Here is a 16553-nt window from a genome sequence, read left to right as displayed (position 1 = left end):
TGACTGATGAAAGATGCAGTTACAAAAATCTGTTGACCATTTAATGACTGATTTTTTTTAAGTTCTTTAAAATTGTTTAGCATCTAGTTTGTCTATTTAGGAAGTGAATTTTTCTTCATTGAAATTATACAGCAGTTTATTCTGTGTGTCAAACTCAAGTTTTCTCAGAAAAAAAATTCTATCAAAATTCCTAAGTGTTTAGCAGGAGATGACCTGAATTGCATAGGAAGGCTGGTTCCTTAAAATCAAACAAATGGGGACTTTCCTGGCAGTCCAGTGGTTAAGACTCTGCGTTTCCACTGTGGGGGGCAAAGGTTGGATCCCCATCGGGGAACTAAGATCCCACGTGCGGCGCAGTGCAGCCAAGCAAAAACAAAAACAAAAGACAAACACAAATGGTAAACTCACATAATGTAAACACACCTTGGGGTTATATTCACTGTTACTGTAGACTTATTATGGTTTCTCACAGCCCCGAGGACAGTTTGGAGTAGAAAAAAATGCAAATGATTTCCAAGTTCTCTTCCATGTACAATCTGGCTTGTGGTTTCAGATTGGCTTGTGGTTTCAGTTTGGGTGGGGATTCAGTTTCCTGCAGCGACACTTCAAAAACCCCTTCCACTTTCAGTTGTTTCATACTGTAATCCTCCGCCCTCTGGTAGAGTGGAGTGGAAAGAAAAGAAATCTCCAGGACTGGATAAGAAAAAAGTATATCAGAAACCAACACAGCTAACCTGAGGGACAGATTTAGAACTCTTGCCAATTTCTCATTGAAGCACCTTTCTTACCAGCTCTAAAAGATCTCTGCTACTGATTTCACCGTTAAGGTAAGTCTGGGGCAAGGGTGGAAAGGGTCAGGATGTCTTAAAAAGTCTGTTCACGATACATTGCAGCTGAGCTCAACGTGGAGTATCAGCTCTTATTAAAGGTAAATTGTGTTGTTGTCAGACAGGCAGCAGAATTCATTGAGTGCCAGTTCCGCTGAATTAGACAAGAGCACGTGTGGGGACTGAGAGTTTGAAATGTCTTCATACTGTTTTTCTTCCTTTGCCACCCTATGATCTGTGGGGATCATAATTGCCACTTAAGTTACCTTTGATAAAACCTGATAAAGATCCTTCAAACTGAAACCTTAACTTTTGAAGAACTATGACTGTACTGTTTTCATGAGAAAGAGCATTGAACGAAATGTAATGTAAATGGTTTGCTTACCTTGTTAAGGACAAAAAGAAGAAAGAAAAAAGTTGAAACCCAGAATGAACAATGAAGAAGTTTTATGAAAATGGCTGTATATTTTAGTCATAGTCCTGCACTTTTTTGCAGATGAATTTCTTCCTTTAGAAAGAACCCTGAGTGAATTAGTCTTTATTTATTGGCACCCACTCATTCCTTAAGGCCTTTTGTGTCGGACTTTGTTTCCACTCCTCTAATGATTCTACTATTATGAATCACTTTTTGTTTTTTATGTATTTTTCATTGTTGTTTTGTTTTGTTTTGGCTGCACCGCACGGCACTTGGGACCTTTAGTCCAGGGACTGAACCCCTGCCCTCTGCAGTGGAAGCGTGGAGCTTTAACCACTGGGCCTCCATGGAAGTCCCAACGAATCACTTAACACTGTCTGGAAATTTTGTTTACTCCTTGAAACTTTCTCCTCCTTTGAATTTCTTTTCACGGCACATACTTCGCGCATCTCCTTCTTGCTTGATTTCCATTTTTCTCATTAAGAAGAGCTTTTTCCTTTTCAAACCAAAAACAACACAAAGTAAAGGCAACCAACATAAAAGTAACACAAAACCCATCTAGAATTGTATGACTGAAAACAGAGATGTCTTCTTCTAGAAACTCCATCAGTAGTCCTTCCGAGCCTTTTCTCTTATATTTCTTAGCATTTTCCTTCTTTACACATTTTTTCCTTTCCTACAGCTCTCTCTCTCTTTTTTAAGCTAGCAGTTATACTAATGTATATAAATAGTTATTTATTTACTTTCTTTTTCTGAAGATAGGCTTAGAGTGTTTAGTGAAATGCCAGTGTCACACAGAGAGCCAGGTGGAGGTCTGAGATTAGAAATCAGATCTGCCCTATTTCAAAGTCAAAATGTATATTTGTATTTCTGTGTGTTTTGATGCATTCTTGCATTGTTTTTATTTACAAAAGAGTATGGGGCTCTAACAGAGTTAGGGAGAAGAATGCAACTCAGAGCACACATCATAGGCTGAGTTATGATAGAGTAATAGTCATGTATGGGGCTCAAACACATTGAATCTGCAGAGAGGTTTTGGAGATTGGGCTGTCCTAAAAACATTAAAGATGTTACCCGGGTAACATCTGGGGACAATGTATAAAATACTTTCATTAATATAGATACACAGCACTAAATGTTATTCATTAGGAGGTCTGAAAATTCAGACAGGCTAGCTTCCTTTCCCATTAGTGACCTCATTCCAAAGCACAAGAGCTTGTAGGTTCCCAAAATCTGCAAATAGATGTAGATTGTGTATCTTCTGTCTTTCTAGCTAACTGTTATAGATCATCACTGCCAGGTCCCCATATCTTTCGAACCTAGAAATGATTATGACCCCTGCTATATACAAATCAGATAACAGAACTCAACAAGCATAAGGTGCCAATACTGCATTGGAAGTGGATTAGAGTAAAAAGAAACTTTGCATTTGGGAATGTAAAATTATGTGTGATCCCCTCTTTTTGGATGTGGCTTGGACTGAACATTTCCTGGCTCCCATGCCCTGACGTGATGATATTTGCAATGGATATATTATCTGTTGCCAAGCAGTTTCTGTTTTTATTTATCTGTCATCTGGATAATCTCTGGGGCATTGGCTATGAAGAAAGGGGGAGAATGGGTCTTTATAACTTTTTAAAAGCTATCAAGGGAATCCAGACCTTTGCACTGTAAGATTTCAGTTTTTTAAAAGAGGCAAGCAGATGGTGGATTTTTAGCTTCTGTTGAAAAGAATCACTTCTAAAATGGAAGAAAATTGTTCTTTATGATGTAGCAAGGCAGAAAAGCAAGCATTTGTTTTAATCTCAGATAGCTTAAACGCGTTTTATTGGGGACTCTTTAGGTTACAGAAATTGATGCCCAGAAATTAGAAAATAAATGGTTACGTATTATTTAAGAAAGTATTTTCACTCACTTTGTCATTCATAAAATGAACACTCATTAAAGTTTTGACTGAAGAACACACATTAATAGCTACATAAAAAATTCTTTAAAAGTAGAGCTTTAAGAAGTAAACAACTGTTATTTGTTAGATAATGCTACATAATGACCTGGCAGGATTTAGTATAATACACTTTGACTGGACATAGCCCTAAATTAGAGAAAAGCAAGTTGATAACAGTGTGAAAGCAAGAAGCGCCATGTAACAAATAGTGGCCATAAAGATTCAATCTGGGGATTCAAAGAGGTAAAAACTAAGAAATAGAAGCCAGCCAAAACCAGTGGGGAAGCGTCAGACTCAGAATAGCAGTAAACTAGTCTCAGAAAATGGTTTTCCATAAGGCCACCCAATATTTAAGAACCAGTGGGGTAGCCTATAGTAGAACTCTGAAGGGACTAAGACATATGTTGCTATGACCCTCTTTGCTCTTTTGTCTTTTTTAAACTTCTTCAGAAACTTAGGCCATGCTGCAGAGTAGTATGCCTGCAGGTTGAGGAAGCAAAATGATTTTTCTCTGTTTAAAGTCTAGAAATTCCAGTCTATCCCATCACTTCCCTTGCAGGTCAGGTGACCCCCCTGAACATGGCCCCAGTGGTTCACATGCCAGAACCCTTGTGCCTCATTGAGAACATTAATGGGCTACTGTTGGTTAATCCGAAAGCTCTGAAGATCCTGTCTGCCATTCAGCAGCCCGTTGTGGTGGTGGCTATCGTGGGCCTCTACCGCACCGGCAAATCCTACCTGATGAACAAGCTGGCTGGGAAGAACAAGGGTGAGTGGCCCCAGCAAAGCCCAGCCAAGTCCCTTCTGTCCACCCACACTCCCAGAATGCAGGAAGGTGATGCAAGGACAGGAAGTTAGAGATGCGGAGGAATATTGAAAGCTAATGTTTGGGCCACAGATAGTTAATTATCTTCTGGGAGATAAAGGGTTGAGTTCTGTTTCTGACATATCACCCCTTTTTTCTTAGAAAAATCATACTATTTTCCAATTATAAGGGTAAGACATCATTAAAATACTTCTACATATGTAGTTACAAATGATTAAAATTTTAATAGTGTAATATTCTTGCAAAAAAATCCATCAAATTTCCAGCCTACAGTACTTGGTATTCTTATTATCTCATCCCTCTATTGTAATTCAGATCAATACTGGGTTATACTTTCTGCCATATCTTCATCTTGCTTTCCTTAAATGGTAACTCAGTTATCAAGAAAGTCTCCAATTTCCAGATCCCCTCCTCAATTACACCCTCTCCACTCCCCATTGCAGGTTTCTCTGTTGGATCCACGGTGCAGTCTCACACCAAGGGCATCTGGATGTGGTGTGTGCCTCACCCTGAGAAGCCAAACCACATCCTGGTTCTTCTTGACACGGAGGGACTTGGAGACATAGAGAAGGCAAGGAACAAGGATTCCTTTTTTTTTTTTTTTTGCGGTACGCGGGCCTCTCACTGTTGTGGCCCAGCCGCTCCGGCGGCATGTGGGATCCTCCCGGACCGGGGCACGAACCCGTGTCCCCTGCATCTGCAGGCGGACTCTCAACTACTGCGCCACCAGTGAAGCCCAGGATTCCTTTTTAATCAACCTCTTCATCCCTGAACATTCTTTACACAGGGAGATTTTTTTTTTTGTGCTTCTGCTTGACCAGGGTATACCTTTTTTCCCCCTCTCTATTTTTAATAGTCAAAGTTTGGAAACCTGAAGTGAGAAAAATATATGTATAAGCCAGAATCATAATTGGGAGGCTGTGCTAACATGGAGATAGGCACTTAACCGAACTGCAGAAAGGTGGTACGAACAAAATCACTGTCATGAGTCTGACCCTGTAGAGGATAGAGATATGCAGTAAGCTTCAGGGCAGTGGGACTTGAGTCCAAATCAGGGTCCAGGCACTAGGAGCTCTCGGACTCTGACAAGCAAGAAAAAGTCTCCTCAAATCTTCTATTTCCCCTTTGGTCTCATCCATTTTATCATTTGCACAGGAGTAACGTGGGAATTTTCCACTTCTACGCTGGTAAGTGTCTAACAACCAGCCCACTGGGGAAGAAAAGCCTTGCTTTGTAGTACTTGCCAGTTTTCCAAGTACTCCCATAACAGCTCACTCCAAGCTACCAAAGTCGTCACTAAACTCAGGGCTCAGGAAAGACGTACACAGCCAGCTCTCGTGAGCTGGCTCGAGCACAACACTGGATCTTTCCCTTGAGCTCTCATTTTTTATGTCTTCCTTTTGCCTTTAATTTACCACAATTCAAAATAGTTAACTCCTTTTTTCTTTAGTTTCCTCACCTGTAACATGGAGACTGTAGTTAAAAACTTATCTCGACAGTACCAGGAATCAAAACATGTTTCTGCTCCAGTCCTGCTGACCTGTGCAGAATTATTTCTGATCCATTTTACATTTTAAACATTATCTGAAACCAAGGGGAAAAAGTATGACAGTAGTCTGTGGAGAAGAGGCTCTGGGGCTCAGGCTGATAAGGACTTTACCTTTCTCATCCCTACCAGATTAGACAATCACCTGGAGAACTGTCAGAAGTGGCCCCCATGTACAGGGACTGTATATCTTTGTATCTTAGCATCTTTTTTGTTGTTGTTGCATCTTCTGTGTACAGATCCCAACGCAAAGAAAGTGCCCTGGAGCCCAAGGTTGGGAGTATCCAGTTTAGATTACATGTTCTAAAAGAGGGAGAGAACCATTTAGAGGTTTGTATTGAATACACTGAAGGTTCTCCTTTGCAGGGCTCCTGATCCATTTGTACAGCAGAGAAATACCAAGTCAATTCAGAGAACTGCCTTATTACCTGTGCAGTTTATTCACATCCTTCACCCCCAGTAGGCTCCTGAATATGTAGCCGTAATACATCCCTACTCTTTGAGCAATTCTGGTGCTGAAGCTTAGCTGTATGCCGTCACTTGTCCCATCCCTCTCTCTAAAACAAAAAAAAAAAAAAAAAAAGAAAAAGAAAAACGTATCGAACCATCTTGTATATAAAAGCTACTCAATAAAATAGATGCATGTATTATGTATACAGACCAACTTTGTTTTACACAATTGAAAATCTTGATTTTAAGCACTCTGGTTACCTTCACGAACTTTGACTATCCATTTTTCAAATGCCTAACCAGTTATAAGAGGGACTGATAAGTTAACAAAATATGGTTTTGTATAAAATTATCAATGCTAATGGCAGAACTATTCAAAGCTCATATGTTTCTCACAACCATTTCTGTTCGTCTTGGCTAACATTTGTAAGTCAAGGGTCTTTTTTTTTTTTTTTTTTTTTTTTTTTTTTTTTTTTGCGGTACGTGGGCCTCTCACTGTTGTGGCCTCTCCCGTTGCGGAGCACAGGCTCCGGACGCGCAGGCGCAGCGGCCATGGCTCACGGGCCCAGCCGCTCCGGCGGCATGTGGGATCCTCCCGGACCGGGTCACGAACCCGTGTCCACTGTATCGGCAGGCGGACTCTCAACCACTGCACCACCAGGGAAGCCCAAGGGTCTATTTTTAATAACTGTTCATATGGGAATGCCATGAGACATGACTGAAATTTGTTCTGACTTCTAGGGTGACAAGAAGAGTGACACCCAGATATTTGTACTGGCACTACTACTGAGTAGTACCTTTGTATATAATACTATGAACACAATTGACCAGAGGGCTATCGACCTCTTGCAATATCCTTTTGTTGTCCAGGATGGCACCAAAGCCAGAGAGAACTGCTTTATTCACCAGCTATGTTCATGAGTCCTTGTGTATCAAACACAAGAATGAAAACATTGTAAACATTAAAAGGACAAGACAAAAAAAAAAAAAAAAAAAAAAAAAAAAAGGACAAGACAACCCTCAGAATGGGAGAAAATATTTACAAATGAAGCAACTGACAAAGGATTAATCTCCAAAATATACAAGCAGCTCATGCAGCTCAATATCAAAAAAACAAACAACCCAATCCAAAAATGGGCAGAAGACCTAAATAGACATTTCTACAAAGAAGATATACAGTCTGCCAACAAACACATGAAAGAATGCTCAACATCACTAATCATTAGAGAAATGCAAATCAAAACTACAATGAAGTATCACCTCACACCGGTCAGAATGGCCATCATCAAAAAATCTACAAACAATTAATGCTGGAGAGGGTGTGGAGAAAAGGGAACCCTCTTGTACTGTTGGTGGGAATGTAACTTGATACAGCCACTATGGAGAACAGTATGGAGGTTCCTTAAAAAACTAAAAATAGAACTACCATACGACCCAACAATCCCACTACTGGGCATATACTCTGAGAAAACCATAATTCAAAGAGTCATGTACCACAGTGTTCATTGCAGCTCTATTTACAATAGCCAGGACATGGAAGCAACCTAAGTGTCCATTGATAGATGAATGGATAAAGAAGATGTGGCACATATATACAATCGAATATTACTTAGCCATAAAAATAAATGAAATTGAGTTATTTGTAGTGAGGTGGATGGACCTTGAGTCTGTCATACAGAGTGAAGTAAGTCAGAAAGAGAAAAACAAATACCGTATGCTAACACATATATATGGAACCTAAAAAAAAAAAAAAAGGTTGTGAAGAACCTAGGGGCAGGACAGAAGTAAAGACACAGATGTGGAGAGTAGACTTGAGGACATGGGGTGGGGGAAGGGTGGGCTGGGATGAGGTGAGAGAGTGGCATGGACATATATACACTACCAAGTGTAGAACGGATGGCTGGTGGGAAGCAGCTGCATAGCACAGGGAGATCAGCTTGGTGCTTTGTGACCACCTAGAGCGGTGGGATGGGGAGGGTGGGAGGGAGGGAGACGCAAGAGGGAGGGGATATGGGGATATATGTATACGGATAGCTGATTCACTTTGTTATACAGCAGAAACTAACACACCATCGTAAAGCAATTATACTCCAATAGAGATGTTGGGGAAAAAAAGGGGCAAGAAAAAGAGTCCTTTTATTTACTGATGAAATGAGGATTGGTTATAACCCAAAGGCAGTATAAAAATATAGGAGGGCATGGAATTAAATATGGTTTAGACGCAGTTCTATTTCCAACAGTTTTCCTTAATTGCATCTCAGCTATGTGACAGAACTGTCAAATCTGCTCAGAACAGTTACCTCACCTGATCTTGATGGGGAAGACAATGCAGCTGACTTTATGAGCGTCTGTCCAGACTTAGTGTGGACTGTGAGAGATTTCTACCTTGACCTGGAAGCAAATGGGCGACCCATCACAGCAGATGAGTACCTGGAGAATTCGTTGAGGCCAAAGCAGGGTAACAGGGACTTCAGTTTTGGAAAGAGGGAGAAAAGTAGCACAAGAAATCATCTCTTGTGTGTTGCTGGTTAAAGTTATAGTTTCCTATATTTACTCACCTGACTAAATCATCACATAAATAATTAATACTGTTGATTTAAAGTGAACTAATACATTCAATATTAAATTGTATTACTCCCTTGTTCTTGGAGCAAGTTACTTTTCCATTTTCCTTTCCCTGATTGATCACATTTTAAGTTTTTGCTTAGGGTTTGTGAAAATGTAGTGAAATAAATAACAGTAGGTAGAAAGCACATTTATTTGTGGGAAAGAGATTAAAATGAAAGTTAACCCTATACTAAATAATCCTATTTTTCCTTCCTCAGGCACCGATCAACATCTTCAAAATTTTAATTTGCCCCGTCTGTGTATACAGAAATTCTTTCCAATAAAGAAATGCTTTATTTTTGACTTGCCCACTCATCGGAAGAAGCTTGCCCAGCTTGAGACACTGCATAATAATGACCTGGATCCTGAATTTGTACAGCAAGTGGCAGATTTCTGTTCCTACATCTTCAGCCATTCCAAGACTAAAACTCTTTCAGGAGGCATCAAGGTCAATGGATCTCGTGAGTACCTCTTCAAGGATTTTCCTTCAATCCAAAATAGAGAATGGGAGCACTGTTGTAGTTTTCTCCTTCCACTGTTGAAAATACATAGTCAGCTACTACCAAGAAAACCATATGTATCATATTTATTAAACTCAGGTGAGTACCAAAAATATTTCTAGGCTTTTTTAGCAATGCCTGCAAAGTAAGATAAATTAGGAATATAACCTGATGAAAAGGTCAGGTTAAAAAAGTTCTACCTGTAAGTGGTCCACTGTTGAACTAGACTAACCCACATGAGTTGGCAGCATTTGTTCTACCGATATCATGGATACTTATTATGCCTTTGATAGGCAGAAGATGAGGAAAACACATACATTCTCTGTATAAATAGAATGTGCTTGATACAAACGTTAAACAAGCAGATGCCCAAGTTGTCTAGAGCCCTTAAAGAAATCTGAGCAGACTTCTTGGTCCAGTTGTTCCTAAATACTCTATGTCTTGGAACTTTGTCAATTATTGCTACGCTCTAAAGGGAAGTTGAGTGCAAACAAAAATAGCTAAGGACAAGGAAGACAAACAGGAATGTTCCAACAAAGAGTAAGGTGAACTGGTCTAATTGGCCTACTTTGTGATCTTTCCAATGAGGGTAACACTCATACGAGCTTTACAGGTTGAAGTGGAGGAGAAAATGGAATTCTGAAGGAAACAGAAGCCTGAGGAAGAGAGAAAGAATGGGAAGTATAAAGAGGCAAAAGGTCTATAGTATTCTAATCAAACGAATACACACAATTTTATATAACCATTTCCACATTTCTCAATGAGAAAATGATGAAATGTGGATCATCACATAGATCTTGAACTTTCCTCTTTGAACACTTTCTTTTCTCAAAGAATTAAAGATCTGTCTTCTTGGTCACATGATTTCCCAAAGGAACTTATTTGGGCCACATGAACACTGTGCAGGAGGCTGAATACGCTAAATTAACATTCTCAGAATTACTCAGTTCAGAGCATGTCCCTTTTCGCTGCAAATAATTCAAGCATCTCTTCCTCCTGTGAAGGTCTAGAGAGCCTGGTATGGACCTATGTCAATGCCATCAACAATGGGGATCTGCCCTGCATGGAGAACGAAGTCCTGGCCTTGGCCCAGATTAAGAACTCAGCCGCAGTGCAAAAGGCCATTGCCCACTATGACCAGCAGATGGGCCAGAAGCTGCAGCTGCCCACGGAAACCCTCCAGGAGCTGCTGGACCTGCACAGGGTCAGTGAGAAAGGGGCTATGGAAGTCTTCATGAAGAACTCTTTCGAGGATATAGACCAAGGTTTCCAGGAAAAATTAGAGGTAATTAAGTTTTATTGCTGGAGTTCATGGGGCTTAGGGGCAATATAGGCAAGGTATTGCTATGAGGTAAAAATGAGGCAAAATGAGGACTTAATTAAGAGAAACAATTCTTAGTAGACTGAGAGACAATGACTATCACTTATGTGACCAAGATATCACTATTATTCTGAAAACAAACAAACAAAAAACCAAACAAATAAACATGTAACTACTCTGGACCCTATAGATTCTGAAACTTTCACATGCAGACAACTCAACTTACTATGTTACACCCATGGACTAATTTTTTTAAAAGTAATCTTATCCCTTAAAAAATGTATTCATAAAGTACTAATTAACTTTCCTTTTTTATTAATCAAGCATACAGAATTGCCAAATGGATCTACTAAAATATTATGTCCCTAGGTTTAATAGCACACACTCATCCATTCTACCTCATTGGGAATCCCAGCCCAGTATAATACTGGGATGGTTGTAAAACAGTTGGTTGCATTTAAAATTAGGGCATGAGGCTAGAGATCTGCAGTTTGAAGAGCCTATCTAAAGCAGAAAAAGCAAAAGAATGGGGTTCCAGGAGATTTCAAAAACAAAAGTAAAGTCATTTTTCTACAGTGTATCATCCTTGGAACTTCTCTAGGTTTGGTAGAGAGGATATAGTATTGCTTGTAGTCCTTGAATTTACAGAAAAAATACAGAGATTCTTTTTGTAAGCCATTTCTAAAAGTACTGTAGTGTTGCTAACGCCTTTTCCATGGGACTTTTTCCCTTTAAGACCCTGCTAGAAGCCAAGCAGAATGACTTTTGTAAAAGGAATTTGGAGGCTTCACTGAATCGCTGTTCAGCTTTACTTCAGGATATTTTTTGTCCTCTAGAAGAAGATGTGAAGCAAGGGATTTATTCAAAACCTGGGGGGCATCGTCTCTTCCTTCAGAAGAGAGAAGAGCTGAAGGCAAAGTACTATCAGGTGCCCAGGAAAGGAATACAGGTATCCCTAGTTTTATGTATTAATTATGGGGAATTGCTAGGGGTCTTCTTTTTTTGGACAGGAAGAATGAGAGCTGTGGTATTAAACTGAACTATCACCATAGTCACCAGACTTTTATCGCAACCTTCAACACTAATTGCAACAAAGGGACTTTTTTGGTTACACAGTACAGAATCCCAATAATTGAACTAACTTAAGAAGATAATTCACTGGCTCACATAAACTAAAGGCAAAATGTTTAAATTTAGTTGTAAGTGTAGATATGTTCAAGAGTTTAACATAATCAGTTGATTACATGTAACAATGTAATCAATTTTCCCCTTTCCTTTTTCTTTCCAATCTCAACTCCAGCTTTCTGTTCTGTTTTCCTCACCATTGGCGTCATTCTCAGGCAGGCTCACCCCACACGGCAGCAAAGATGACACTAACAGCTCGCAGCTTAACTAGTCCTTTGTGCCCTCAGTCTCACAGGAGAGAAAGCATCTTTCCCACCATCCATATCAGTCTTTAAAACACCCAAGCTGCAGTATTTTCCCGCCTGTACCCAAATATTTTGCATCAAGTGGCCTTGGGTACTCTAATAGGCCAGCCTGGAGCTTGTGCCCACCCCTTGACAGAAAAGGCTTGACATAGTTTCACCAAGTACAGACTGAGCACTTCCAGGGAGGAAAAGATGCTGGGAAGAAAAATAAATAAAGAGGTTTATAACTTTTCTAATCATTTCCTAGCTCTAACTGCATTTTTTGGGGTTCCTAGGCTGAGGAAGCTCTGCAGAAATATTTACAGTCCAAGGAGTCTGTGAGTGATACCATTTGGCAGACAGATCTGGTTCTCACAGCAAGGGAAAAGGAGATGGAAGGTGAGAAGAAAATGGAGAAAAAAAAATGCAAGACAGAAATTCTATACATTTTAAATTAATTTGGCCTGGTTCACCTGGGATCATTAAACAAGAGCAAGAATGGCAAAGACGTGCCATTCTTAGCTCCTCAGTCTATATTTGAATAGGGTACATACCGTCAGCTACAATATGATTACCTGGAGGGGAAATATGACTCCAGGGAATCTTCTCTATGAACTAGCAGCAATAACAAGTGAGTGGGAGGCAGAAGGAAGGGTACTTTAATCCTAGAGAAGTTTGCCATTTTCTTCCTTTTCAGAGGCACGTGTGAAAGCAGAGTTTATGAAGGCTGAAAAAGAAAGGTTGCGGGCAATTCTAATGCAGCACCAGCAAATGATGGAGCAGAGGGAGAGACTCCATTGGGAACAAGTGAGACAAATGGAGATAAAAAGACTGTACCAGCAGGCCCTGCAACAGAGGGACCAAGAACTTCGGCTCAAGGTACTCATCAGTTATTTCATTTCTGGATTTTAATCCTATACCCCTCTCTGTATTGATGAAAACATGAAGCAGTGGCAACGTGGGAGAGGCAGCATAATATTGTGGCTCAGGGCAAGGACTCTGGAATCAGACAGCCTGGGTAAAAAAGCCAGCTCCACTTCTTATAAATATATTACATATATTATAAATATATTGTTTGGAGATGGTTATAATACCTATTTTATAGGGCTGTTTTGATACTTAAATGAGTCAATATTTGTGTTTAGAATGATGCTTGGCACAGCATAAGCACTATTAATTTGTTAAGCAAAATCCAAGGATATTTCTAACCCACGGTAATTAGTCTTTTTTGTTATCTTGTTAATTGCTCTAGCTAGTCGTTTCCACTGGTCATAGATTACCTTGCTAAATTAATTTCATATTACTGTGTTTATGCCCCTTTCCCTTCCTTAATTGTCACTGGTTCTGAAAGCCTTTAACTTGTTTCATCCAGTCCTCTACTATTATTATCACTCAATTAACAGTAGTTCTTATTTACCAAGCACTGTACAAAGCACTTTACACATATTCTCTAATCTAATCTATTCACTGTGAATCACAACCATTATGTCCTTATTTTTCTGATTAGAAAAATTAGGTTCCAAAGAGATAACTAAATGCCAATATCATACATCCTAGCAAGTTATCAAAACAGCCTTCCCAGTGAGTGAGATCTACAATGCTTTCGTTTCTACAAACCTAGTCTGAAATTCTTATGTGAGCACGCTTATGAGACAAAGGACACCCTCCTCCTCCTCCAGGGTGGCTGATCTACCTGTAGGTCCTTGTTTTCCAGACACTGCTCCAAGACAATTTTGAAATTACAGACCTGCACTGAAGGACAATATTTTCAACCTGGTGTTTCTGATCTCCCCACACTGTCCTTCTACTTTTACCCCATAACTGTGGAGACATGAAACAAATTCCCTTATCTAAGGCTCAGACTCCTCACCTGATTGTGGATATCACCTAGACACCTAGTTGTTGTATCAATCTCTCCTTGTAATACTAGATCTGACATTCCTGTGTGTATACATGAGAATTGAAGTCAAGATGTGACTCAGATTCCCTAAGGACAAAGGGGGAAGGGACCTTAGGATATAATTCTTGGAACACCAATAGTTCAGGGATTGAGAGATGAGGATGTTTCTGTAGCTAGATAAAGAAGCATGGAAGAAGAATTACACAAGTAGAAAACCAAGTGTGAGACGTAAAATGGACATGAACAGAAAGGAGGAATCAGGGTCTGTCTTTTGTTACTGATTGATTAAAATAACTAAGGGAAAGTCAATGATTTGGGCTCCTTCCCTCCCCCCACCTCCTGCAGAGATCTGGACATTACGTTTTGCTAAGCTCTTTGGTTTTATGTATCACTCTTTAGGAGGAGGCTGAAAAGCTCAAGGAGAGCTTCCAAGCTGAGAGCAGAAAACTTCAGGATGAGATCCAGCATCTCCAGAGGAATGACTCACCAGATGATACATGTATCTTACTCTAAAGAACTAAACACTAGAACTTCATTTTCTTGTTCACTTTCACTGAAGACACGAAGGAACAAGAAACTATAGAACTTGAGACAATCACCATTTAAATAAACTTCATAATAATTATATTGAGCTTTTGTATTGAGTTATAAGGTTATGATGCTCATAATTGGTAAAATGTGCATTTCACTAATTTCAATAGTTTAAATGTTGTTTGCTTCCTTAAAGAGATTATGACTTGTATTATAAGGGACATATTATCATTGCCGCTATTGGCAGTGATATTGGGCAGGATCTATAAAGGGAAACTTTCTCTTGTACACCAATACCACCCCTCTAATTTTCCATATTTGTCTCAGTGGGGATTGGAAGAGACCTGGGAGGGTGTTTCTACAATAAACTAAGTCACATGGAATTTGCCCAGTGACTTGGACTCAGGTGGGCATCACTCCTGCCAAGTGGTTTTGTGCTGGATGCCATCAGGGAGAGGCACTGATGATAAAACACACGCAAAAAAAAACTAACCAAGCTTCGTAGTGGAGACGTGTGTGGTTCTCAACTGGGTGGAGGCTGCTCAGTCTATGGGCAATTATATGACTCCTGGTCATGGTCAGTAGACAGTCTGCTTAGACTATTCTAAGCTGTAAGCAAATAACATCATAATGAAATAGAGGTGCTCTAGAAGATGGAAGGAACTACCAGCATGGAAATTGTGTCATAGGCTGAAGAGCTAAAGAAACCTAACCTTCCTGTTATCCTCACCAAGGGCATAACTTAAATAGGACACTATATATTATGAAGCAATTTATATTGGACTTGGTGATTGTGTATCACATTTTTATAATCCTTTAAGTCTGTAAATAAATGGTATAAGGCAGGGGTTCCCAATGCCTGGGCCATGGACAAGTACCAGTCCATGGCCTGTTAGAAACCAGGTCGCACAGCAGGAGGTGAGCAGCTAGCAAGCGAGCAAAGTTTCATCTGTATTTACAGCCACTCCCCACTGCTCGCATTACCACCTGAGCTCCGCCTCCTGTCAGATCAGCGGCGGCATTAGATTCTCATAGGAGCGCGAACCCTCTTGTGAACTGTGCATGCGAGGGATCTAGGTTGCACGCTCCTTGTGAGAATCTAATGCCTGATGATCTGAGGGGAAGCTGAGGTGGTGATGCTAGTGCTGGGGAGCGGCTGCAAATACAGCTTATCATTAGCAGAGAGGTTTGACTGCACAGAGACCATAATAAATCAATTGCTTGCAGACTCATATCAGTGAGTGACAAGCGAAAACAAGCTCAGGGCTCCCACTGATTCTGCTTCATGGTGAGTTGTATAATTATTTCATTATGTATTACAATGTAATAATAATAGAAATAAAGTGCACAATAAATGTAATGCGTTTGAATCATCCCAAAACCATCCCCCCTCCCCCAGTCCATGGAAAAATTGTCTTCCATGAAACCTGTCCCTGATGCCAAAAAGGTTGGGGACTGCTGGTATAAGGTATGCAAGATAATGTTCCACAAGATCTCATGGGACTTATTTAATTTTATGCTTGCTTATAGTACTAAAATTAAATGATTTTAATTCTTTGCAATCATATATGAAAGCCTACTGATTTTTATTAAAAACTATGGATTCTGTAAATATATCTGTGTATATATATTTTAACTGTAAATAACCATACAATTTTTTAAAATAACTATACTACTTTGTGTTTTTTTCCTCCCAATAGTTAAAAGTCTATAGGGACTTCTGAATTTCCCTAAAAATATTGAGAACTTTTTTTGAGAATTATTTTAATATTGGAAAAAAAACACATTTTCTTATACCTTTCTATTTGCTTTTTGTTTCTTTGTTTTATAAATCCCTAGTGAAATAGGTTTTAAAAGTTATAGAAACATTATACAAAACTCTATTTTGTTTTCCTTAAATTGCTTACTTATTTATATAAGGTGTTTCCCAATTGGATTACATTATAGGAGCTTGAAATTCTTTAGTTGCTCAAAATATGATTTACTGTTTAAAGAAGAAAAGCACATATTTTAACATCTGCCTTTTTTCCTGTTCTTTGCAGAGTTTTATTATGCTGAATTTCCCATAATCAGATAGGGCCTTGTGCTGTTCAGCTGTATTTCTGGACTTGAACTGAACATCCGAAGGTACCAAAGACCATAACATATTTGACTGAGCATTTACCTAATAATACTTTATAACTGCCTTTGCAAGCTGTACAATTAATAAAGGAAAAAAAATACATCTTAATACCCAAGGAATTGTCATGGTTGAAAAGAACAATGTCTTCAAAATA

General features: G+C 39.4%; 1 protein-coding gene across 1 annotated transcript; it reads left to right on the top strand.

The window, feature by feature from the left end:
- Positions 1 to 545: 545 nt before the first annotated feature.
- Positions 546 to 15965, top strand: GBP5 (guanylate binding protein 5). Its single transcript, XM_079944065.1, has 11 exons — positions 546 to 827; positions 3747 to 3956; positions 4457 to 4584; positions 6751 to 6860; positions 8271 to 8467; positions 8835 to 9077; positions 10121 to 10401; positions 11174 to 11386; positions 12143 to 12245; positions 12544 to 12725; positions 14146 to 15965. Exons 2-11 carry the CDS (start codon positions 3767 to 3769, stop codon positions 14257 to 14259), a joined length of 1761 nt encoding a protein of 586 aa, XP_079800191.1. The 5' UTR covers positions 546 to 827; positions 3747 to 3766; the 3' UTR covers positions 14260 to 15965.
- Positions 15966 to 16553: the final 588 nt, after the last annotated feature.

The sequence above is a fragment of the Stenella coeruleoalba genome, assembly GCF_951394435.1.
Source record: "Stenella coeruleoalba genome assembly, chromosome: 1".
In the NCBI taxonomy this organism is placed as follows: Eukaryota; Metazoa; Chordata; class Mammalia; order Artiodactyla; family Delphinidae; genus Stenella; species Stenella coeruleoalba.
The sequence above is the reverse complement of the archived record's forward strand: the minus strand, read 5'-3'. Positions and strand labels throughout refer to the sequence as shown.

What these genes read in the sequence shown, in the direction of transcription:
- GBP5 (XM_079944065.1), top strand. Translation starts at nt 3,767, where the DNA reads ATGGCCCCAGTGGTTCACATGCCAGAACCCTTGTGCCTCATTGAGAAC. An exon ending in GCTGGCTGGGAAGAACAAGG is followed by an intron (nt 3,957 to 4,456) that starts GTGAGTGGCCCC and finishes TCCCCATTGCAG; the next exon opens with GTTTCTCTGTTGGATCCACG. An exon ending in AAGGGAAAAGGAGATGGAAG is followed by an intron (nt 12,246 to 12,543) that starts GTGAGAAGAAAA and finishes CTTCCTTTTCAG; the next exon opens with AGGCACGTGTGAAAGCAGAG.